Source organism: Macrotis lagotis, chromosome 4 (genome assembly GCF_037893015.1).
Source record: "Macrotis lagotis isolate mMagLag1 chromosome 4, bilby.v1.9.chrom.fasta, whole genome shotgun sequence".
Lineage (NCBI taxonomy): Eukaryota > Metazoa > Chordata > Mammalia > Peramelemorphia > Peramelidae > Macrotis > Macrotis lagotis.
The window spans coordinates 209,578,267-209,604,470 of NC_133661.1; the positions used below are offsets into that span (position 1 = coordinate 209,578,267).

General features: G+C 36.1%; 1 protein-coding gene across 5 annotated transcripts in view; it reads right to left on the reverse strand.

Moving 5' to 3' along the window:
• Positions 1-26,204, reverse strand: part of AKAP6 (A-kinase anchoring protein 6) — a 474,513-nt gene that overhangs the window by 370,743 nt on the left and 77,566 nt on the right. For all 5 annotated transcript variants that reach the window (XM_074235346.1, XM_074235350.1, XM_074235349.1 and 2 more), the window contains exon 3: positions 2,260-2,511. In XM_074235346.1, coding sequence (XP_074091447.1) covers positions 2,260-2,511 — 252 coding nt within the window. The remainder of the gene's footprint in view (positions 1-2,259; positions 2,512-26,204) is intronic.

The window sequence follows — 26,204 nt, forward strand, 5'->3', positions numbered from 1 at the left end:
TGGTACAGAGGATAGAGTGCCAGAACTCCTCTTCCCCAAGTTTAAATCTGGTCACAGATCCTTACTAACTTTGTGACCCTGGGCAAGTCACTTAACCCTGTTTGATTCAGTTTTCTCATCTCTAAATTGAGATGGAGAAAGAAAGGCCAATCATTGTAGTATCTTTGCCAAGAAACCCCCAAATGGGGGTTATGAAGAGTAGGATTGAAAAAAACGACTGAACAACAAAGCACACACAGAGACCTAAAATTGGGGCGGAGTGGTGGGAAATGAGATTTACAATCCTAGCTAGGACTTTGTTGAAGTGTCAGAGGTCATAATTTTTTTCTTCAGTTAAACCATTAGTAACTCCTAGCCCATAAACCCAAATGCCAAGGAAATTCCAGGTTCCATGAGCTCTACTCTCAGAAATACAGGTCTGAATAAAAATCTTCAGGTCTATTACTTCCCAAAGAGATTTACTAAATAGCAAACTCAGGCTCAGTGGGGCATAGAGGAGTGATTTGGAACAGAAATATCAAAGACTAACCTACAACATTGCTGAGTATTAAATGTAAATTTAAATGTAATTAGGAAATACTTAACAAAATAAATAAAAATATAATGCTACATTTAAAAACTGAATCGGGGGCGACTAGGTGGCACAGTGGATAAAGTACCACTCTGGAGTCAGGAGTACCTGAGTTCAAATTCGACCTCAGACACTTAATAATTACCTAGCTGTGTGGCCTTGGGCAAGCCACTTAACCCCATTTGCCTTGCAAAAACCTAAAAAAAAAAAATCAACATGGATCCTGCAGAGATCTTTATGTATGGTCTAGTGGCTTCCATTTCTATTTGAACTTGGCAATACTGAGTTAGATCAAAGGACCCTCACTACTTATATAAATGCGGGCAATATTTAACCTTTCTTACTTCACCTCTTTGGGTCTCAGATTCCCTGTCTCTCAATAAAGGGATTTGGGTGACTTCTGTGGTCCCTTCAGTGTGAAAATTTATTGGTCCTAGGGCCTTCACCATATAAGAACAATCTAATCTAGACCTAAATTCATCTTCTAAGGTTCCTGAGCTGTTTCAGGGTTGGGTTTATGGATTTCAAGATGGGAAGTAATGAGACTATACCATAACAAAGTGAATCAGAACCTGTAGAAGATAAATACACACATACATTCACATATACAATCATACATATACATACACATAACAGCACATGGTTGCTAAAGTTTGCTCTGAGCTATGCCTTTTGCCACAAAGTAATCAAACAATAGGTATTTACTGATGAATTTTCTGTAACTATGAAACTTTGGTACTAATGTTATATGTGTATGTGAATACACATACACACATAAATATCAATTTTCACCAAGATCTCAAAATCCTTTATATAATAATAATAATAATAATAATAATAATTTATTTTTTCATCATTTTTCTAAATTTCATTAGTATAGAATGTGAACTTGTCTATTAGAACTTACAGACTTAGAAAGTTACCTACAGTCTTAAACTTGCCCACAGTCATATAGTTAGTGTATGTTAAAAACTGGACTTGAACACAGGTTACTCTAATTCCAAGGCTTGATCCTCAATTAAATACCCTAGGTTAATCCCTCTGATGTCTATACCTCCCTTAAAATCACCAAACTCTTTCTCCACCTTCCCATTTTGTGGAATGAGAAAATCAAAATAAGGAAGTTTATAAGGAATTTAGGGAAGTTAAGTGGTGTTTTAGAATACTGGGTTTAGAAATGAAAGATTCATCATCATGAGTTCAAATTGAGCCTCAGACACTTTACTAGCAATGTGACCTGGGCAAATCACCTAACTCTATTTGGTTCCATTCCTCATCTGTAAAATGGATTGGGGAAGGGAAATGCCAAAACACTCTCATATCTTTATCTATTTCTTTTTTTTTTTTTGGTGAGGCAATGCAGTTAAGTGACTTGCCCAAAGTCACACAGCTTGTAAATATCAAATGTCTCAGTCTGGTTTTGAACTTAGGTCCTCCTGACCTCAGACCAGTGCTCTATTTACTGTGCCACCTAGTTGCTCCCGTACCTTTGTCAAGAAAACCTGTGATGGGGTCACAAAGAGTAGAAGACAGCTGATATGACTCAACAACAATATAAGGAGTTTGCCCAAAGTTGCATATAATAATCAACTAAACAAAAATGTCTCTTTCGCAGCTCTAAGTTTAAAAACATTTTCCAACAAGGACACTTTAAAGAATACTTCTCCCTATTAAAGAACCATACACACCTCTGTTGTCTCTTCAGAGAAAGCCTGCAGAATATCAGTCTGCCTGGTATAGTTCCCATTGGCGTCCTGCAATCCCTGTAGAATTCGTTCTCTCAGAACCAGAACAGAGACCCGCAGCTGGTGCCAGAGGAGCTGTACTGTGTGGATATCAACGATCACATTGACAGAGTAGGACAGAAGCTTCAGGGAAAACTCGGTTTCTAGGAGGGCATGGATTTGTTCAACATGATCAGAGATGTCTTCACATATGTCCTGAGAGAAAGAGAGAGAGAGAGAGAGAGAGAGAGAGAGAGAATGAATATAATTTGAGTTTAATGGAAAGGTATAAAATGACAGCCACCACTCCATTTGATATCAAGACTTAAATCAAGCCAGGTCTCAAGTTATTACAAATCTGGTATTTGACCTTTTGTTACTGTCTTGGGTAAGATACATATTTGCAGTTCACACAGTACCCTCAGCAGTCATGCAGGTAAATGAATCTCTTCCTTAAACCACAAAGCCTGGCTAGCTACTGTTTCTTAGGGGCAAAATGAATGGTAAATTGAAGTGAAGAGCTCATTCTGTGGATGCATTTGTTATTTTCTAGCTACTGCTTAGGCATTCAAAAGGAAGCCAGTATCTGTGCTGTCTACCAGGCATGTTTGCAGCAGAGTGGCTAAGTTGGGGACTATATATACCATCATCCAAAGACCTTTTTTTGCCTCCAGAAAGTCAATTGGTAATAATGAGTATTCAATTCACTCTTAAAAGATCTGTCATACTATCTCTCACTGAGATACTTCTTAAAAATTAGATTTATGGCATGTGACTAAACTTCTAAGAATGATTTGAAAGATGAATTATGATATTTTAAAGCAACAAGATTCTCTGCAAAAGCACTCAGAGGTGGTAGAGGAGCTGAAGATTCCATTCTAAAGATATTGCTGTATGGGGGGGGGGGGGTTGAATATTTTTTCATGTAATCACTACCACATTTTTAATCAGTGTCTGTCCAAGAGCATCATAATTTTAAATTTAAATGTACCCTCCCCATGATATAGTTAGATCTGCTAAATTTCCACAGTACTAATATGGGCTAGTGACATCTACTATTCAATTTGTCAACATGGCTTAAAATTTTGTTTTGTGTGTTTGTGTGTGTGTGTGTATGTGTGTGTATGTGTTGTGTTGGGGGGAGGGATCTGAAAGAATTTGTGATTTCAATCATATAAGGAACTCTCAGTATGCAAATTTTATTTCTGTATTTTGGAAATGACTGTCTTCCATCCTAAATGTATAATCTAGAATGTTGATCACCATCATACTGTTTGTACCTCTCCCTATAAATCACCCTGCATAATTATTTTGTATAGTTCTCTGAGAAAAGTAACTTTCATTTTTGTCTCTATATTTCCAATACCTAGCACAGAGTAGGCAGTTACTAAATAATAGATTGATTAAAATCTTATGAAGCTACCTGGGGAAGTTAGAGTTGGAGTGACATGCCCATAGTCACATTTGACCCCGAAGTCTTCTGACATCCAAGACTAACTCCTTTTTTAACTGGATTATATCTATATCTAATCTATATATCTATCTATCTCTATCTCTATATCTATTTGGCACTTAATAAATGGTTTAAATTTAATTGAAATGCTTCCTTACTAAAAGAAAGGAGATGTTTTTCACATTTTTATATAAGCATAAAATCTATAAGACTTGATTGACTTCACCACCACACATGACAAAGAGGTTCTCAACCTAACAGAGAAACCTACTTAGATTACAAATTAAATTTTCATTTCTAAAGACACAACCCCAGAATAGGCTCCTGATAAAGAATAATGGTTTAAAATTACAATATTAAGCATATTAACAAATTTGATGAAATAAAGTTTTGAGGTCCTTTAAAGGAGTTTGAGAAGTTAAGGTATTAGTTGTTCTGACTTAAAGAAAATGGTCCATTTAAAGTATAAATGCTCTTTTCTCTATTCACAGAGAAGAGCTTACAATAATCATTTTAGAGAGAAAAGTAAAATAAATATGTCAGTGATTCTAAAATATTATAGCTGTAAGAGACTTTATAAATCAACTGACTAAACCCTTTGTTTTACAAATGAAGACATTAAAACCTAGGGAAGTTAAGATGCCTTGCTACCAAAGTTCACACACCAACTTTATTGTGGCAGAGTCAGGTCTAGAACCGAGTTTTTCTAGATTTCTATTCTACGGTCTTTCTAATATGCCACAAGGTCAAAATAATCACATCAGAAATCCTATTCAAGGTCAAGAATACCTGCAAATCTAGACCATAGAATGTTTGAAGCAGAATAATACATACTAAGCCTGGAGCTAGGTTATGAAAAGACTTTAAAAACTGTACAGATCAAGAGATCAACTAGAACTGGGTAATCAGATGGCTGAGTGGATAGAGTGGAATCAGGAATACTCATCTTCCTGAGGTCAAATTTGGTCTCAGACACTTGGAAGCTGTGTGACCCTGGGCAAGTCACTTAATCCTATTTGCCTACACTTCCTCATCTGAAAAAATGAGCTGGTAAAAGAAAGAATCTTTGCCAAGAAAACCCCTAACAGGGGAAAAGTAGGCTACAACTGAAAAACAACTAACCAATATCAAAGAATAATCTTGTTTTTGTTTATGCTTTTTCAGCAGTCTACCTACTATATAAATGTGTTGATTGATTGATTGATTGATTGATTGATACAGAACAAAAAAGAAGAAGAAAAAGAACTAGGGAAGCTACTGATCATCTAAAGGGAATAGGAGAGTTGACCCTAAGAAGTTAGAGAGGTAGTTAGGTGGCACAGTGAACAGAGTACTGGCCCTGGAGTCAGGAGGACCTGAGTTCAAATTCAGCCTCAAATACATAATTACCTTAGCTATGTGACCTTGGGCAAGTCACTTAAACCCAATGCCTTGGAAAAAAAAAGAAAAGAAAAGAAAAGAAGAAGGAAGAAGGAGAAGGAGGAAGAAGAAGAAAGCTAAAAAGAATTGAGGTTTTTAAGATCTTTTCTGGACTTCATCATTTCCAAAAACTCATCATTCTGCAAAGTGAAATCAGTATCTAAACTGATACTTCCTTAACCCTACCCATTTCTGGCTCCTTTCGCTCTTTCTAGTTGGAGGGGGGGAGGTAAATAACTTGGAAATTCTCCCTCATTTTCCTCCACTGAAGAATGGGATGCATGGCATCTTCCCCACAATTTCCTATCCAATTACTTTTATGGACTTAATCATTCTGAAATATGAAATCAACTCTTTTTCTCCCTATGCTATTCTATAAACTACCTAAGAAAAGGGCCATAAGAAAATATGTCAAAAGGAAAATATGAAAAATTTCAAGAGATTTTTATACACTTAATATGCACTTAAAAATTTCATTTTCACAATTAATATTTGGGAACACATTTCAGGACCATATGCCATACTCTAATCCTGATGTGATCTAGACTCTCCTATTCTTCATGTCCTCATTGGATGACATCTCTCCTGAAAAGTCCAGAAATTGGAGTCTGTTCTGAATGCATTTTTAGTTCTATTCCATATTTCTTGACCTGACTCCCTCTTTTTCATTCTTTACTTCATAGAATCATCAAATTGGAAGGAATTATTGGTCATCAAACTCAATAAAATTATTTTAGAGAAAATCTAGAGAAAAGTAAAGTAATTTACTCAAAGCTATATAGCTAATGAGTGAGAAATATAAGAATTCAAACCCAAATCTCCTGATTCTTAAGCCAGTTCTTTATCTACTCTGAGGTACTCTTTTCTCTAGTTCACCTAAGAGCAAGGTCCATTCCAATTCTGTTTATTCCAGTCATTTTTGCATGTCTTTATAATCCTTACTATTAAGGGTTTCTCTGAAAGTACAATAAGAATAATATGTCTTAGGGGCCTGTTAGTTTCAAAAGAGTAATGGTGAAAATGGACAGTTCTCTGAATGACAAAATGGTAAAGTTCTACAAAAATTAATATTTGTTTATATCATTTGCTTATGTATTAATGCCATTTTTATTACCATAATTTTGGAAATTAATTATAGTCAGAGCAACAGTATGTGAGGTATGATGCAACACGAGTCATCTCTCTACCATAAATTTCATATTGTCTTTACAATGCTGAAGCAACATGGATAAGAAACTAGGCTACTACAAACCTTTAGAGAAACCATTTCTCTGCAGATTTGCATTAGAAAAAAATTCTACTTTATTAATTTTCTCCACTTACATCACAGAGATGTCAGATCAGAAAAAGAAATAAATGAGTACACAGACTGCATGGGTCAGTGGTATGCAGGCAACAAGAGATCTAGACCCATTAGGTAATCTGGTGAAACCTAGGGACCTAAAAATAAAGGGTTTTTTTTAAATGCATAAAATAATATAAATAGAAATTCAAAGGAAGGAATCATATTGAAATATAGCTTTTTAAATTGGTTTTTTAAACAAGTTATCAGATCTTACTTTAAGAACCCCTGATCTATCAGGAAGATCTTTGGAATGTAGAATCACATAGAGATTTGTGGGAGAGCATGGGCTAGGGCAGTAGAGGATAAGAAAGAGTGTCTAATCCCTGATCTGGAAAGAGTACTGACATTGAAAAGTCATAGATTCATCAAAGGTTGAAAAGTCATTCCTAAAAATCCAAACAAGCCTTCAGAGGCAGGTTGAAAACATTGGAAAAAATATCACTTGCAAATTATGGATAGCAATTCTCGCTCTGGAGCCTAATATACACAGGATTTGGGAAATAAATGTAAAAAGAGGTCTGGAGTCTAATATACATAAGATGTGGAATGGAACCTAATATACATAGGATTTGGGAAATAAATGTAAAAAGAAGGATCCCCAGGGCACAACTCAAATCAGTTATTCATTAAGTTTTGAATTATGGACATGCAGTTTTAAAGGGACAAGATAACCAAAACCTGTATGAGATATAGGATATTAGAATACAAATATTATTATTATGACTCTCATGCTTAATAAAATATGTTAATATATTTGGGAAAACAATGAATATTTTCAGAATGGTACTGTGACTGCTGTGTCCTCAGATTATTATAAACCCTCAGCATCTCTATTTTCTAAGAAATTGCACATCATAATTTGTAAGGGACTAACACTAATAAAACTATAATAATCAATTGTAATTTTATGACTTTAGTGCTATTATCCTGCAAGCATAAAAGAAAATGAGGCCATCCAGAGACTTTCTCAGAATGAATTAAAGAAAATGGCAATGCACAGAAATGCTGCTTCATTGTTATACAAGAATTTTTCTCCCCCACTCGTAACTGCCAAGGTATTCAGGGGTGACTAGAATGACTTTAGAACTTTTTAAAATTGCATATATACACACATAAATGCACACACACACATACTCACTCATATATCATAAACTGTACTGAAGCATCTTGAAATCAGAATTGTTTATAGAAAAAGCATTACATAGACCAAGCTGCCAAATGTTCACATCATTCAAGCTTCTAGACACTTTCTAAGCCTCATATGAACAGCTGTTCTTGTCTATCAGTGAGACAAGGGTTCCTCCATGGTTACTAAAGTAATCCTGTTACAAACATTGATGGGAACCAAGGCCGGATACAAATAGACCCTACAGGAACCTGTCTGGCTTTTACTTCTTTGGTCAGATGATGACTGTTGTTGCTGCTGTTGTGTTACATGTGTGTGTGTGTGTGTGTGTGTGTGTGTGTGTGTGTGTGTGTAAATGTATGTTTGTTTTATTGAGGATCTAAGTTCTTTGAAATAGGAATGTACATTCATCTGTGTATGATAGTACAGGTAAGACAGATATGGATGTGTATATGTATATGAATGAATATATGTATATATACACATATGCATGCTTTTATCCCATTTGTACTAGGAAAAACATGAGCTTCTTAGGATAACTGTATTATTTTAGATATTGGTCTATAGCCAAAGTAGAAATAAACAAACCATAAAAACTATGCAGAGTTGTAGGCAGGATGATTGCCAAGGAAACACCAAATGGGGTTATGAAATGACTGAACTGACTGAACAACAAAGTCAGGATGAAGCTACTAGGACTTTACTGAAGGGTGAATGGTGTCCAGGGGTATAAAACCTTCATGGAGATTATATTTCTCTAAACCAGAAGTCAATAAATTTGTTTGTATTTATTACTATTTGAACAAAATATTTAAACGTAATTTGTTTTTTTGTGTGTGTTTCTGTGTATTATGTTGTATGCATTTTAAAAACATTATTCAGAGAAGAGGTCCATAGGCTTCAGCAGCCTGCCAAAGGGATCCATGACACAAGAGTGGTAAAGAACCCTACTAAAGAAAGGGAGGTACAGCTCAGGGCCTGGGGTGGGGTGGGGCTGAGATGGAGAGAGTAATGCCTACCATAGGATGATCAGAGTACAAGTTGAGGAGTTTGACTCATAAGACTCCTGAACAAATGTTAACTTCTCATATGCCCTACAGGTAGGAAATGGGCCATGACCCAACATGCCTCTATCTTCATCTTTGGAGCCCATCTCTTTGTCTAGACAGCTGGTCTTTTCAGTGCCAAGAGTAATGGCCCAAGGGCTGCCTCATAGAGGTCTTGTTGATTGGGGGGGGGGGAGGAAGAGGATAAGAGACAATGGCTATTCTATAGAAAGTCTATTCTATAGAAAGTGGAATCCTTGGAGAGGAGGAAAGTGGAGTATAGGAGGGTATCACTCCTGCTGGAGGACCATGCTTTCCTGAAATGCCCTCTGCCCTACGTATACTGGGAACCTTATTTCTTCATGAAGTTAATCCCTCCTAGGCTTCTCAAACTTTTCTGAGGCTAAGAACCCAGGACTTGGCAGCAGGACCTGAAAGTATAGGGAGGCTATGTAGAGGATAAAACTGGGAACATTAAGAATCTCAAGTTCTTGCAGAGAAACTTCAAGTAGGGAAATACAACCTGCTAAAAAGACATGCCACTGCCTCCTTTATACCCTTCCCTAAGTGATTCTTCATGAAACTAATGATTACTAGTCAAAAAAAAGTAACCCTGTGTTCCCCAAAAAGACTAAATACTAGCAACTTGGCTGCAAAAGTGGTAGACTAAGGAGTCAGGAGAACTATGGTTGCTATTTTGACACTTACTGTAATCCTGTTTGTTCCCCTATATAAAGCTGGACAAGGTAATTTTCAAGATTTTTTCCAGGCTTAACTATGAATCTATGAAATACAGCTTCTACTTTACTGGATCCCTCAAAACCCTTCCCCTATTCCCACTTCCCTCCTTAGCCTTGATTTCAGTCAGAGTTGAATGAACTTTTTTCTATACTGTTGGGCAGGCCAATACTCCAGGACCTTAGCTTTCACCTCTGTACAATCAAGAAATTAAGATTAATAATCTTTAAGGTTCCTTCTAGCTCTAATATGAAACAGAGAATTTGGTGATAGGGGTTGCACCTAACTCCACTTCATATAATAATAAAGTTCTTTTACTCTTTTAAGAACTTGACTTAAAAAACAAAAACAGATTTCCTTAAAATGGAACTTTTCTCCCAGAAGAATCGTTAACTGTGAAAATTATTGTAAATGCCTAGTTATAGCCTAGGTGTTATTTCTGAGAAGAAAAATCTATCAGGGCATAGAGAATCAACCCAGTGAGGTAGGGAGTATTTCTCTAATTAACCATGTTCAATACTCATTTGCATTTTGAACTCTGAGTTCTACTTAAGAAAAAGAAGCTTAATAGAAACTCATAAATGGAGGGATCATGGGTAGTTATGGCCACAACTCTGCCTAGAAGCAGTCAGAGGAATTTCCCTAGAAGGTATGTGCAACCCTACCCATGTACAATTCAAAACTTACCAACTATTCAAGTCAATCTTGCAACTGGTTGAAAGTCAACCTATTCTTTTCAAAGAGTATCTGCACAAGAATTTAGAGTGAATGATGGTTCAGACTAAAAAGATTTCCAGGAACTGAGGCAGAATGAAGAAAGTAGGCTCCAAAAACAAATAAAAAATGACCACAATGTATCTCAAAATAGGTAATGGGACAAAGGGGAAAAAGTAGGAAAACATGGAATATGTATGAAATGATCATGAGATCATAGATTTAGGGCTAGAAGAGACTCTAATCATCAACCAGAGATCTAGAAATTATAAGGAAGTTGCTCAAAGTACTAAGGTACTCAAAAAACTTCTCACAGATACCAAGCAGTGGGTCAGGGTTTGAACTCCAACTTTTCATTTTAAATCAGTCATACTATGGCCACTGTGACTACCTGGTCTAGTTTGCCATAGATTACACGATATAGACTAGTGTGAAATAAAGTTGGTAAGTTAAGTTATACATGATTATGGAGGGCTTTAAATGCCATAATGGGATTTTGTCCTTGATTATGGAAGCAATTGAAAGGTCATTTAGAAGGTTTGGGCAGAGACATGGTCCAAAAAGTGCCTTTATGAGAAAAATTCATATTACATTGAAGAACTGATTGAAATATCTAAAAGTATAAATTATTAAAATATAAAGATTATCTCCAGAGATGGTGGAATACCACTTTCTTTGGATACGTTGTCAAAGTCAGCTATTTAGACAACCATCATTTGTTAGGTTTCTTCCAGATACTGTACTAAGCCCTCAGAATTTTAAGAAAGGCAAAAACATTGGTCACCATCCTTAAGAGGACATCTTCTAATGGGGAAGACAACATGCAAATAAATAGGTATCCACAAGACAAATGAAGTATTTTGTTGCTGCTGTTGAGTAGTTTCTGGGATGTCCATCTCCCAGTGACCCTCTTGGGGTTTTTGAAGGAAAGAGATTAGAATGGTTTATCATTTCCTTCTCCAGCTCATTTTATAGACAAAGAACTGAGGCAAATAGGGTAGAGTGACAAAATCAGGGTCACAAAGCTAGTGAGTGTCTGGGGCAGGTTTTGAATTCAGGTCTTCCTAACTCCAGGCCCAATTATCTATCCACTATGACCCCAAGCTACCCTTCATACAGTATAGATGGAAATTATCTAAGAAAAAAGGAACTTTTAACTGGGAAAAATAAACAAAAGAGGCCTCCTGCAGAAACTGAGATTTGAGCTGAGTCTTGAATGAGTCCATGGGAAGTCAGAAGATAGAGATGAAGAGGGGAATACATTCTAGTTATGAGGCAAATCAAAGGCATAATGATAACATGGAAGATCAGTAAAACAATCCTTAGGGCTTATGAAGAGGAGTAAAGTGTAAGAAGATCTAAAGGGATTCCTGTTTAGGTATATGTCTCTTCTAATTCTAAGATTTTGTAATCAGAAAAAAAAATAAACTGGAAATGAAGAGATCAGTAAAAATCAAACCTAAACTGCTCAAGTTATCTGATGATAGAGATAAATACTTTTTCTTGGAAGATAGCAGGAAGACTAGAAAAGAAGGATTTCTTAGGAAAGATTTTTAAAGGTCAAATCAGTAAGACTTAACTATACTACAACTAGGATTTAGAAAATAAGAAAAGAAAGAAGAACCAAAGATTCCACATGTTCTAACATGGGTGACTGTTTTGGGTGATATGCTAATAAAAATAAGGAAATCAAAAAGTGGGATAAACTTTAGAGAAAGATTAGTTTGTTTTGAGACACAGAGAGTTTGAAGTGCTAATATTAAGACAGACTATAAAGTGTAAGTTTCTCAAAGGAATTTTCATACCATAGAATACTATAAGGAAAAGCATTAGTATATTTGTAGATAAGAATCTTTATCCTCAGTTCTATAGATGAGGAACCCAAGGTTCTGAGAGGTTGTGATTTTTCCATGGTCACATGGATGATAAATGTCAGGGGAAAGATTTAAAACAAAGTTGTTCTGGACTCTAGAGAAAATAAAAGTAAAAGTTTTGCAAACTTTAAAATGCTGAATAAATGTGAGTTATTGCTGTTATTATTTTCTGTGCTATTTCTTCATCAGTGAGGGTTGTTTATCCTTCATTTTTGAAGGGGACCAATGACATCATGCCAAGATGGGTAATATCTTGACTTGTACATGAACTGAATTTAAGTAAGGTGAAATTGTACAAAGTCATCAACCTCACTCTTTCCTCCAGAGTCATTGAAATTCAGTGGCAAGAAAAAAGTCAAGAAAACAGATAATGGGTGACCAAGTTCTAATTACTCCATAGCATCTGCTTCAGCCACCTTCATGGTCATTGAAACAAATTGTTTTTGACCATCAGTTCTGCCTGAGGAAGTCTTCATGTGTTTGGGGTGATATCCCTCTAACTCACTGAGGAGTTTGAGACCTGTAGGTTACCCTCAAACTCGTTTACCTGTCAAGACAATTTTACCAGGATAAAAACCTGCAGATTTTTGGAATCACCTGAAGTAAAGGTGGTAGTATCATGGAAACACAGATTTAGAGGTCAATTAATATTCTACCCTCGTTTTGCAGAGGAAGGATCCTGAAGCACAAGAAGTTAAGGGACTTATCCAGTCACACAGATACTTAGTAGTTGAGCCAGGAGCTAAGAACAGGTCCTATAAATCCATTATCAGCACCCTTTCAATTTCATCAAGAAATTCAAGTAGATGTCCCAAAGTTTTAAGCTAAACACTTAAAATGGATGATTTGAGTTCAAATCCAATCTCAGATTCTTTATTAGTTAGGGAAATCATTTAACCTCTCTAAGCCTAAATTCTCACATTTCCAAAGAGGAGCTTATTTTCATTATGACTAAAAATAATAATACTTGCATTAAGACCTTTGGGACACATTGTATTTTTTTTTTTTTTTTAGTTTTTGCTAGGCAATGGAGTGAAGTGGCTTGCCTAAGACCACACAGCTAGGTAATTATTAAGTGTCTGAGGACGAATTTGAACTCAGGTACTCCTGACTCCAGGGCCGGGGCTCTGTTCACTGCGCCACCTAGCCGCCCCTATATTTTCTTATATAAAAGTCATATATGGGGATTGCATATTTATTCTCCACCCCCTTTAAATTTCTTTCATGAGATAACTCAAAAAAGTCCTAAAGTAGTTCTAAACTTTAACACCCGTATCCTGAGAAAGAATTGTAGAGCCTGAACAAATACCAAAAACTATTACCTTAAATTAAAAAATATATCGTATTATGTAATTCTGCTATATCACATACTATATGTTTCTTCCTTAAGGATATGATTTCTCTCTTATCACATTCAACTTAGATCAATGCATACATACTATGGGAATGATGTAAAGACTAACAAACTGCCTTCTGTGGTGGGGGGAGGGAAGCAAGATTGGGGGGGGAAATTGTAAAACTCAAAATAAATAAAACTTTTCTAAAATAAAAAAAAAATTTAAAAACTCATGGTCTTTATACAGTGGGGAATGTATATATAGGTTAGAATCAGTTTAATCCATATATTGTATTTGTTGTTTGTTCAATTGACTATCAGCTCTCCCTACCCATAACATTGATATAAGACAAGACAAGTCATTAAACTGTACCCTCTAATTGCTTTATATAATGAGGTCTCAGCATATACCAAATACAAATAGGCATTTAATAAAAGTTTCAAAGATGAAGTAAAAAATTAAAATGAAAATTTGAGGATAAACACAAATATTTATCCATTGAGATATTTACAAAGAAAATTTAGATATTTCATGGCATTGAGAATTTTGTCAAAAACTGGAGATTTTGAAGTTCTCCATCAACAATCTGAGACAGCTAGTATAATAGAAAGACTGAATATGAGAGTCAGAAATACCTAAGTCCAAATATTAATGAATTGTGTGATGCTTGAAGAGTCACTTATCCTTTCTTATCCTCATTTGTAAAAAATGGAAATAATACTAGCACCTACCACACAGGGTTGTCATGATGATTAAATAACATAATATACACAAAACACTTGCACATTTTAAATGTCACTATATCATATGTATATGTTAATATTAACCAGTTATTAGGATGATAATTTTTATTTTGCAAATTTTTTAATTAGATTTTAAAATAAGAAGTAAAGCTTGTTTATTTTACTGAACTATACTTTAGGTTGAGTGTAAATTAAGAGGCAAATGATTCTATTTGTGACTTTGTTGCTGATTCATAGTGTGACCTTAAGCAACTTCAATCTCTTTATTTGATACTCTCTTTGACTGCCTTAAATATTTTGAAATCTAACCTGCTGAGATTCTGGCACAAACTCTAAGGGTAAACTCTTCCTCCTTCTTCCTCCACAAAGCAATGGGAATACTCCAAGCATCTTGGAATGTTGCTGATGTGTGTTTAATTAAAGGATTACAACATATCTTTGAAGTATCATATTGTTTATAATATAAGATCATTTCTGACATAACATACAGGTTTTTGGGGGATTGAGGTTAAGTAGAAAGAAAAGGAAATAGAACTTGACAGGAGTCAGGAATCAAGAATCAACATTAGTTTCCAAGTCTTGGGGTCAAGGACAAAAAATTTAAACCAGGATCTTCAGTAAAAGTGAAAAGAATGAGGAAAAAGAAACCTCAGAAGGAAGTCTAAACCTAAAGATGAGAAGTTAATTAAGGTTGTTTAAGTCAAAATCAGGTTCAGAAGTCAGGATTCAAAAAGAATGAGAATTCAAGTCAAGAACATAAGTAGTATAATTCAAAAGTATTATCTGCATAGGAGAAAAGAACCTTTGTATGATAATGGAAAACTTCCTTAACTTCTCTCCTCTATTTTCTCATCAGCAAATTGAGGAGATTGGGTCAAAAGGCTTCTAAGGTCTCAAACAGATCTAAATCAAGATTACTAAAAGGTGCCATTGTTGGAATAAGAAGATACTGCCTTTGCCTCTCTACTTTTCATTTTGTAAAGAGAGCTGAACACAATCACCAGAATGTATGATTGATACTAGAATGGTAGATCACTATGAATAATCAGGTATTTTTTCTTCATCTTGTCAAAGGTAAAATTTGTATAGTATTTTACAGTTTCCAAAATGTTTTCATAGCTTCTGTCTCATTTGATTCTCACAACTTTATGAAGACAGGTATTATTAATTCACTTCTGAGAATAAGAAAAATAAATCTAGATTGTTCAATATTTCCAAGTGTAGTGAGTCCTATTTTCAGCATCCCTTCCACAAACAATTCATGACCTCCCTGGGTCCTATCAGCAAAAACCTGACATGTGTAAAATAACAATACCAGCAATTCTAGTCACCCCTTATAATAAATGTGAAACTTTTTAATCTGCTTTTAGATTTCTAAAAAGTTTTCTTTTCTAAAAGTAGTAAAATCAGATCTTGCTCTTAGCTACTTGTGATAAGAAAAAAAACAATCTTGTAAACAATTTCATAATGAGAAATCAATGATTGATTAGTCTAATGTCTTTTTTTAACTTCTTCACTGAAACAATCAAGGTGTTCATATTTGCTGTCACTACATGACCAGCCCATGTCCTTTTCCAATCATATATTTCTTGAATGATACAAATACTACTTCGCTGCATGTAGATCATTATTTGTAAAAGGCTGAATTCAATTTCTACCCATCACAAGTCTTTCTTCTGACCCATGGTCCTAGTGAATTACCATCAACTTTTATTCTTTGGAGATTATGGTGTTCAGAAATTTACAAACACAGTATAACTGGGAGAAGTTTAGTGTTAAAAAGATGTTTTGGGGGGGCAGGTAGGTGACACAGTGGATAGATCATGGACCATAGGATCGTAAGGATCTGAGTTCAAATCAATCTTCAGACACTTATCAGCTGTGTGATCCTAGACAAGTCACTTAACCCCAATTTCCTCAAAAAAAAGATGCATTTTTTGGTTTTTTTATTATTTTATTTGGTGTAGGACAAGGCATAGTTTCTCAAATGTGATCCAGATCTCTTCCATCTAGTCAAGCCTGGCTCAGTCTATAACATCTGCAGAATCTGTCCTGTTTGAGACCAACTGAGTGACTGTCTTCCAGCTTCAGTTTGGATATAGCAAATAATATATGCAGTTTATCAGTATAAATAATCTGCATGTAAAGATTGGTTTTGCTCTATAGAAAGACAACTCTCATCCCTGGAAGTTCTCACAAACAAAATTGTGTCCATTCAATTGAAAAGTAATGATGAACCCTGGAGAAGAAAAACATTAAATAAATTTTTAATATTAAGCCACTATCTAAACCACAGAGATGAGGCAATAGCAATTACAATACTCCTCCCAATTATTAAAATCTACCTCATTTCAATTTCATTTACTAAATACTTGAGCAGTCTTCTATATTGGAATGCCACAAGTAAACACTGAAGAGAAAGCACTCAAACAAGCCACAGACTAAAAGTACTGGATTCCAATAGGAAGGTTTATGATCCACCTTCTGCTGCCCTTTTTCAGAGTCCCTTCTGAGAGTTAAAAAATTGATCCTGATATTATATCTGAGAGTCAGCCTCAATGGTCATGCATTATTAATGTCCTGATTACCCCAAAATGGAGGAATATAGACCCAGTGAAATAATTCTTCATTATATCAGTCCTCTCAAACAACATTTTATTCTTCTTTTCATAGTAGTGGTCAGAGATATTTTTTTTAAATCCAAATTGCATTTGATATGGTACCTATTTGTTTCTTCCACAAATTAATAGTCATAGAAATCTGTGCTATAAATATCAAATATGGACAAGACTTTAAAAAAATATTCTAAATATAACATAGAATAAGAACTAGATAATCCAGAAAAAAGGAGAATCCCAAAGTAAGAAGATACACACCTTTGATAGGCCCCAAGAACCAATTCTTAACCAAAACTTCAAATCCATTTGCATAAGACTCAGTTGTATCAGCAGTTGATGAGATGATGACTACAAACTAGATGCCTGTCTGAGGAGGTGGAGTTGGTGAAGAAATTTGGGAGAAGAGAGATCCTTTTTGCTTCTTACTCTTCAGAGAAGCTATTTTTCTTTGGGAGGGGGAGGCCATCATCTGCCCATGTTGCGTTCCAGAAGTTGTTCTCTCTCTCTCTCTCTCTCTCTCTCTCTCTCTCTCTCTCATATGTGTGTCTATAAATCCATGTATATACATATATATATATATATATATATATATATATATATTTAAATTTTTTCTTCCTCACTTTCTCTGTCCATTTCTGTCTCCCTCTGTCACCTCTCCACCTCTACCCAAGAACAGGAAACAAGAAAACAGTCTTCAAAGCTCCTGTGCCAACTTTCATCTCTCAATCAGGCACCCAGCATCCAGTCATCATCCTCTACCAACAAAAAGTGTCTTAATGAAATAGACTTAAATCTAGGGTTATAGCACAAGACAAGGTTAAATCATAAGACTTAGAGGCAGAAGGGGCATTTGTATTATCTAGCCAAACTCTATCCACACTCCTCCCCCCATTACTATCATGAAGAAACTGAAAAATAGTGAAGTTTAGTGAGTTGACAAGAGGTCACCTAGGCAAAGGACCCAACAGGAAGAACTCGCACTTGAAATCAAATCTAAATAAATGATTACAGGAGCAGAATTTCAAATTTAGAATGATCTTAATGGTCATGAAGTATCTTCACTTAAAAATAAGGAAGCTAGAGCCCAAAGATTTAGGGATTTGAGCAAGCTCAAATTTGAGCAAGCAGCAGTCAGAATCTGAATCCAGGTCCTTTGTGACCAATCCTGATAGGAGGCTCTTACACTCTATTACACAAAGCTACTCTCATTCTAAAGGAGTGGGTAAGGGTGAATTCATTAAAAGACAGATGAGGAGATGGAGAGAATAAACTTCATTGGGGAAATGAAAAATAAAAAGAATACCTCTGTAGAGTAGATAATGCATATGCCCTAAATTCTGCTAGTAACCGAGGTTAGATTCCCCTTTAATTCTGTAAACCACAAAGATTTCACAACCAAGTGATCTCACTCCCAAAACTTCCTTGAGCTACCATGTTTGATATGTACAGAGAAAGTTTTGCTTTTCACATAGTGGGAGGTCAGCTGCCCTGCTGGGTGAATGCTGTGGCTCATGGAATGCAAACAATTTCCGGAGAGGAATCTTCAACTGGGGAAAAAAAGCAGGGTCAAGTGACACACACTGAATAGTCCAAAGAGGGAAGGGCAAGTCAGTTAAAAGAAAACTCCTAAGATGGAGCCTATAAAAAGCAAGCAAAACCTAGTTTTGTATTAGTACATATTTATTTGTATTTCAATAAAAGTAGGTCTGAGAATTCTGTGAAGTGAATAAATGGGCAACGATGAAAATTCTGACTTTTCCATCCACCCTAACTAGTACAATTGGAGCCCTTCCCTTCCTTTAAAAACACACACAAACACAAACACACACACACACATACACACACATGCATGCACACATGCACACACAAACAGAGAGAGAGAGAGAGAGAGAATATGGAGTTTGTAACTATACTTCCTCAAGTTTAATTACACTGATAAGAAGATGATCTATGAAAATACTTACAAGGATGTGGCATAGGATACACATTTGTGTTTGGTACTATGACTTGTTAGGAAGTGTGTTATAGTGGGGAAAAAAGTAGATGTGAGATAGTAAGAAGTTAAGTTCAAATCCTGATTCTAACCTTTATGGAACAGCATGACACAGTGGATAGAGTTCTAGATCTGTAGTCAGGAAGGTGAGTTCAAATTCACCTTCAAACAATTACTGGCTATGTGACCTTAGACAAGTCATATAATGTTTGCCTCAGTTTCTTCATCTGTAAAGTGGGGGGGGGGGGGCAAGAAGCATCTATCTCCCAGAATTGCTGCAAGGAATAAATAAGTACCAGAGCTCTAATCATTGTACTCCTTAACAAACTTAAAAGTATGTGCTGCCTACTTTTCTTGTGAGCCAGTTGTTAAATGTTTACTAACATACACCCTTAATTTAGGATTCCATCGTTTCCTGGGCAAATTATTTCAGAAATATTCTAAAAATATCTGTCTACAGTCTTCTGAATTCCCAATAGGCTACCGAAAGCATAGACTGGACTAAGGGCTTTGTAACTGATAGGAAGTTGTACAGGAAAATATGGCAAAGTAGAGCTACCAATAGCCAAGTTTAAAACTTATCTGTCTCCACAAGATTTTCAACTATAGCATGCCACACCTATACTCACTCTGTGTGTCTGTCTCTGCCTTTCTGCCTAGGTTGATCCTTAGTTCTTTGCCTAACAATCTGACATCCAGACCTAACCTCCCACCTGTCCTTTCTAGACAGACTTTATGTGCCTTCTCTCTTTCCCCTTTCTCTGTCCTCTGCTGATTGTTTTTCTTTTTTTAATATATTGCCTTTTTTCCCTTTAGGGACTTCTAGATAGTAGAGTGGAAAGAACCCAGCTGGACTTAGAGTCATATTCATAAATTTAAATCTAGTATCAAATACTTACTGGGCAATTTATTAAACCATGTTTACCTCAGTTTCCTCATCTGTAAAACGAGCTAGAGAAAGATATTGCAAACCAATCCAGTATCTTTGCCAAGAAGAACCCAAATGGGATCAAAAGGACTGAACAGGACTGAAACAACTCAACAATATTATTCCTCCATTAGATTCTAAACTCCTTGAGGGAAGGAACTGTAGGAACTGACTGAAGTTGCATTTGTCTCTGACACAGTCTCTTCTTTCTAATACTACTCTGACTTGCATCTGTCCAACTCCTGATCAGTGCTCTGCTTTCCTGAAATCTACCTTGGTTGGGCATTCTTTACTTGCCTTTTCTCTGCTTATCAGCCCAGTGGGTTCAGTTCTCAGTCACTGGATCTCAGCTGTATCAAATTCCTGTCTAAATAATGTAATAATCTTCCAATCCAGTTAGTCAATCAACACTTACTATGGTCTAAGCAGTGAACCAAGAACTGAAGGCTTCTTTTTTTTTGGGGGGGGGGGCAGGGAAGCTACCAGGCTGAGAGGAGATCTGGATGCATTATGAGGTAGCTAGTAACTTTTTCAGTGCTCCTAAGAAGAAATTCAGATGAATTTTGGATCTTCACAGATTCACTCTCCAAACAACATTTTCCTTTGACCTCTGGCCTAGGGATTTATTCTGTTTTCACTTATTTATTTACTTTTGTTGCATTAGACATATGATTTCATTGATATAGTAACTCATGTTGAAAAAAAAATCCCTCTTTTGGATGCCCTTCAATTGGGGAATGGCTAAACCAGTTATAGTACATGAATACTATGGAATATTATTGTTTTATAAGAAACCATAAATGGTTGGACTGTAGAGAAGCATGGAATGACTTACAGGATCTGATGCGGAGCAAAGGGAGTAGAGCCAAGAGAACAATGTACACATCAACAACATTATGAGATGAACAACCTGGATGGAAGCAGCTTCTCTTGACAGTCCAGAAAACTAGGACAACTGTATTAGACTGGTAATGATCTATGTTATCCCTGACCAGAATAGGAAACAAAACACACAGAAAAAAACACCCCTATTGAATCTGATGAACACTTTATAAAAATTAGCTCATGTATCTCTTTCCTTAATCCTAATTCCTCATGCCAAAAATTACAAAATTCTAAACATGTTTAACAAAATATGTATATAAAAATGCTAACCTGACTCTTCCCTACTGAGGGGAGGGAGGTGGGAAGGAAGAGTGGAGGGAAATTTTGTAACTTGGAAATATGCATGTATAAAAGAAAAAAAGAAAAAAAAGGAAAATATTCCCTCTTTCAATACAGATCAGTGACTGATCTGAAATTATTACCTTAGAAAGTTACTGGAGAGTTTAAGCCATTTCAGCATATATCAGAGATGGGACTTGAACCCAGTTCTTCATTTCTATCTATAATGCCTCTATTGCCCTTTTTTAATATTATTTTTAGTTGAGCATATCATCCCTTCCTACCCCCTTCCTTCCTTCCCCCCCCCCCAATCATATTCTATCTAATAGATGACCATTCTGACACATAAATTTCAAGGATTTTCTTCAGGAGCAAGAAGATTTCACTGGGTTACTTGTTGTAAACACCACTGTTCCTCACAATCCTTTCTAGTTAAAAGGTAACTTCTTTATAGAAGACACCAGCAGTTTCCTAGGTGTTATCCAGGAACTACAATGGAAACAGTCTCACAAATCTAGAGTTTGGAAGGATCCTCAAAGGCCATGAAATATCACCCTTCGTTGGTAGGAAGAGTTAACTAAGGCACAAGGAGGCAAATGACAAAGGTAGTAGTAGTAGTAGTAGTAGTAGTAGTAGTAGTAGTAGTATAGGTGGATTCATTTAGGAAGTTTCTAGAAGATCCAGTCAAAGATAAGTTATTGCCTGGAATTAGAGGTCTGGTACCTATTGATTTAGCAGAACAGGCAGTGGCATTTGAAAAAGAGACTGTGATAAAGTTCCATTTTGACTAGATGTGATTCAGGAACACTCCTTGCCCATTCAAGGATGAAGAAAAATAGTAGCATTCTACAGACAAAGACCTTGGGCAAGTCACTTAACTTTGTGAGTCTCAGTTTTTCATCTGTGAAACAAGACAGAGAAGAAAATGGCAAATTACTCCTGTACCTTTGCTAAAAAAGAAAAAAAAATCCCAAATAGGGTCACAAAGAGTAGGATATGACTGAAAACAATTGAATACAGTAAAGAACTTTATGATGAAAGCAGTTATCTATGCCTCTCTCACTGGCACATAAAGCAAACCTACCTGTTACTATCTCCCTGACCTGAATCCTATGCCTAAGTTTAGATAGTTTGGGGGGGGGGGTGCAGGGAGGCACTTTTCCAACGTATTTAAAATTTCTAGAGCCTTTACAAACATTTCATTCTATCCTCACAACAAAATGAGAAATCGTTATTATTGCCATTATTTTACAATTCAGGAAATCGAGGCAGACAGAGGTTTAAGTGACTTGCCCAGGGTTATACAGATACAGTAAGTGTTTGAGGCATTATTTGAACTCAGTTCTCCTGAGTCTAGACCCTCAACTGTGCCATCTAGCTATCTCTAAATCTGATCCATTGGTGCCATTATAATGTTAAATTAACCAGTAGTAGTGGAGATAACAGTTCACACACACAGATTATGTATATATATATATATATATATATATATATATGTATCTATGTGCATATATATTTTTAAGATGTGTGAATACACACACATATACATACAATTACATCTACATATACTTATACACAGCTATCCCTTCCAAATCATGACTTTTCCCATTATGGTTTCAATTTATCACAAATTGCATAAGAAATTAAATGGGAATTTTGGGGGAATTTTTTGGAAGTTGCAGGGGACATACAAAGGCTGGCAGATGACAGAAATAGTTTAGAAACTCAGGAATGCATAAAAGCATATGTATAGTATTATATAATACCAATGTATATTATCTTTCAATACCATAACAAATCAGACTTCTTCTCTGGTATAAAGGACGAGTCAAAAAATTTTATGGATTTTCTGGGGTGCTATTTTCCTAAACCTCCATGATGTTGAAGGGATAACCACAAGTGTGAATGTGTGTGTGGCACATATACACACACACACATCAAGACATAATCACACACACACACACACACACACACACACACACACACACACACAACATACTTTCACAGGGGATGGAAGGTAACCTAAGAAGAGAAGGGACTAGAAGGTCCCTTATAAAATAGAGGCACGTAAGCTGAGTCTCTTTTGTTGTTATTGTTGTTTTTGTGGGGGGTAATGAGGTTAAGTCATTTATCCAAGATCACACAGCGAGTGAGTATCAAATGTCTGAGGACACTTCTAAGTATTACCAGCAGGACCCTCCATTTAAACTGTCTTCCATTGAACTCAAGTCCTTCTGACTGTAGATCCATTGCTCTATTCACTGCACCACCTAGCTGCCCCTAAGTGAGCAGTCTTTTTTTTTTATTAAAGATTTTATTTATTTTGAGTTTTACAATTTCCCCCCTAATCTTACTTCCCTCCCCCAGCCCCCCCCCAGAAGGCAATTTGTCAGTCTTCACATTGTACCATAGTATATATACATTGATCCAAATTGAGTGTGATGAGAGAGAAATCATATCTTTAAGGAAGAAACACAAAATATAAGAGATAGTAAGATCAGATAATATGATATCAGTTTTTTTTCTAAATTTAAGGTAATAGTCCTTGGTCTTTGTTCAAACTCCACAATTCTTTCTCTGGATACAGATGGTATTCTCCATTGCACACAGTCCCAAATTGTCCCTGATTGTTGCACCGATGGAACGAGCGAGTCCATCAAGGTTGATCATCACCCCCATGTTGCTGTTAGGGTGTACAGTGTTCTGGTTCTGCTCATCTCACTCAGCATCAGTTCATGCAAATCCCTCCAGGTTTCCCTGAATTCCCATCCCTTCTGATTTCTAATAGAACCATGACATACATATACCACAGTTTGCTAAGCCATTCCCCAATTGAAGGACATTTACTTAATTTCCAATTCTTTGCCACCACAAACAGGGCTGATATGAATATTTTTGTACAAGTGATGTTTTTACCCTTTTTCATCATCTCTTCAGGGTATAGACCCAGTAGTGGTATCGCTGGATCAAAGAGTATGCCCATTTTTGTTGTCCTTTGGGTGTAGTTCCAAATTTCCAGAAAAGTTAAGTGAGCAGAGTCTTAAAGGAAGGCAATAAACTCTTTATTATGAACCTTCTTTCTATCAGATACTGTGCTAGGTAGTGAAAAATACAAAGACATCAGTGAATCAATTCTGAACCTCAAGGACCTTTTCTATTGGTGGGGACAAAACATACAGACATCAAATGAGATATATATAAAGTGCTTAGCAAATCTTAAAGCACTAAACAAATGCTATGATGATGATAAAGACTGAAGATGATGTCGAGGATGATAATGCAACTATAAGATAATTTGGGCATCAAGATGGTTCAGTGAATAGTTCTGGGGCTGTAATCAGAGTAATCTTGAGTTCAAATGTGGCCTCCGATACTTGCCTCAGTTTCCTCATTTATAAAATGAACTGGAGAAGGATATGGCAAAGCCCTTGTATCTTTTCCAAGAAAACCCTGAATGGGATCATCAAGAGGTGTAAAACAATTGAACAACAACAACAACAATGTAATTTAGGATGAGGGAGGCATCAGCAACTGGGGGGTGAGGGCAGATCATGTTGAAGATGGTGCTTGAGCTGAGCTTTAAAGAACTAGAGATTGTAATAAGCAAAGGTGAAGGGAAAGTGTTCCAGTCATGGCAGACAACTTGGGCAAAGGCATGAAGATGATCAATAGAGTGTTAGGTTATAAGAAAATCAAGGAGAGAAGTAAATGGAAGACAGTTCAAGTGGAGGGTCCTGCTGGTAATACTTTTGTTTAGCATTCTGTGAACTTAATCTTTCAGGACTAACTGGATCAGGGAGAAATAGTATATCTTCAGGACATTTAAATATATTACTTGGGCCCCCAACCAGCAAATCACATTAATAAGAATCAATCATTCCAGAACCATTCATTTCATCAAGGGAGAGAAATAAAAGTTCAAACAAATGGGATTCCAGGTCCTAAGATATTTAACTCACATTCAGGTAACAAATCCTTGAGATTAGTAAAGAGAAAGCATTTTCTTTGTTTAGATCATCCATTCATATGTTAACCTGTAGGGAACCATTGCATTCTTAAACCTGAGTGTAGCTTGAGTCTCTGTTCTCCTTCCTCATCAAGCTATTAGAATGGTCTTCATGTGGATCTGCACAAGTCTCTCCTCACTCCAGTTTATGTTGCATTGAGCCACAAATGTGATTTTTCTAAAGCACAGGTCCAGTACCATCAACACCCTGACTCAAACTCTAGTGGCTTCCTGTCACCTCCAGGATAAAATACAAAATCTTCTGTTTAGCATTCAAAAACTTATCATAACCTAGTCTCACTCTACCTTTCTAGTCTTCTTACAGCTTTTATGCACACATATTCTTCCAACCAGTGACATGGTGATTCCATTTTCTCTGACTATCTCTCATGCCTGTAAGACTCTTCTCACCTCATCTCTGCCTCCTTGTTTCCCTAAAATTCTGGCAAAATTCCCACCTTCTGTAGGAAAATTTCTCTAATCTCTCTCAATTCTAGTGTCTTCCTTTGGTTAATTATGTCCCATTTATCTCATATATGGCTTGTTTGTACATAACAGTTTCCATGCTTTCTCCCCAGACTATGAATTCTTTGAGGGCAAGGTCTATCATTGACCTTTTTTTTTGTATCCTCAGAGCTTACTTAGCACAATCACTTAATTGTAGTCACAATAAACCCTTGTTGACCACTGAATCTAATCTCTCTCAAACCTTTTTTTGTCTTTCCAACTTTGACCTTGCTTTCTGTTTTCACACTGCTCTGGTCCTTCCCTACCTGTTGACATGTACATTTATTTTCTGATATTGGCTTGACAGCCAAAAGTTCTGACCTTGACCTGGACTACTCTGCTGCCCTTTTCCCCATTCCTAAAGCAGAGAAAGAATTTAATCAGCATGAGTGGTATTGCTCAGTCATGGTCCTTGCCAGATGAGGAGCCTCTACACAGCCCAGGGAAAGAGCATGGCAGAATTGTGAAGTGCCACTGCTTCCTCTACTCTAATCTCTCATGTACTCCACAGGCAGATTAAACTTCCTAAAATACCCCTTTCATCAGGTTACTGTCAGTTATACTTGAAAAAAAACTGAGTGGCACCTCAGTGTCTGCAGGATAAAGTCTAAATTCCATTCCTTATTCTGAATTTCAAGGTTCTTTGCAATAGAATTCAAAGACTAGAAATATTTTAGCTATAAAGCAAGCATATATCACCTAAGAATTGAATTTCAGTCCTAGATATTGTCATCACTATGTTATAGACATACATATATATATATATATATATATAGAGAGAGAGAGAGAGAGAGAGATTATTATTGCTTCATCATTTTTCAATTGTATCTAACTCTTCATGAACCCATTTGAGGTTTTCTTGGCAAAGATACTGGAGTGATTTGTGATTTCCTTCTCC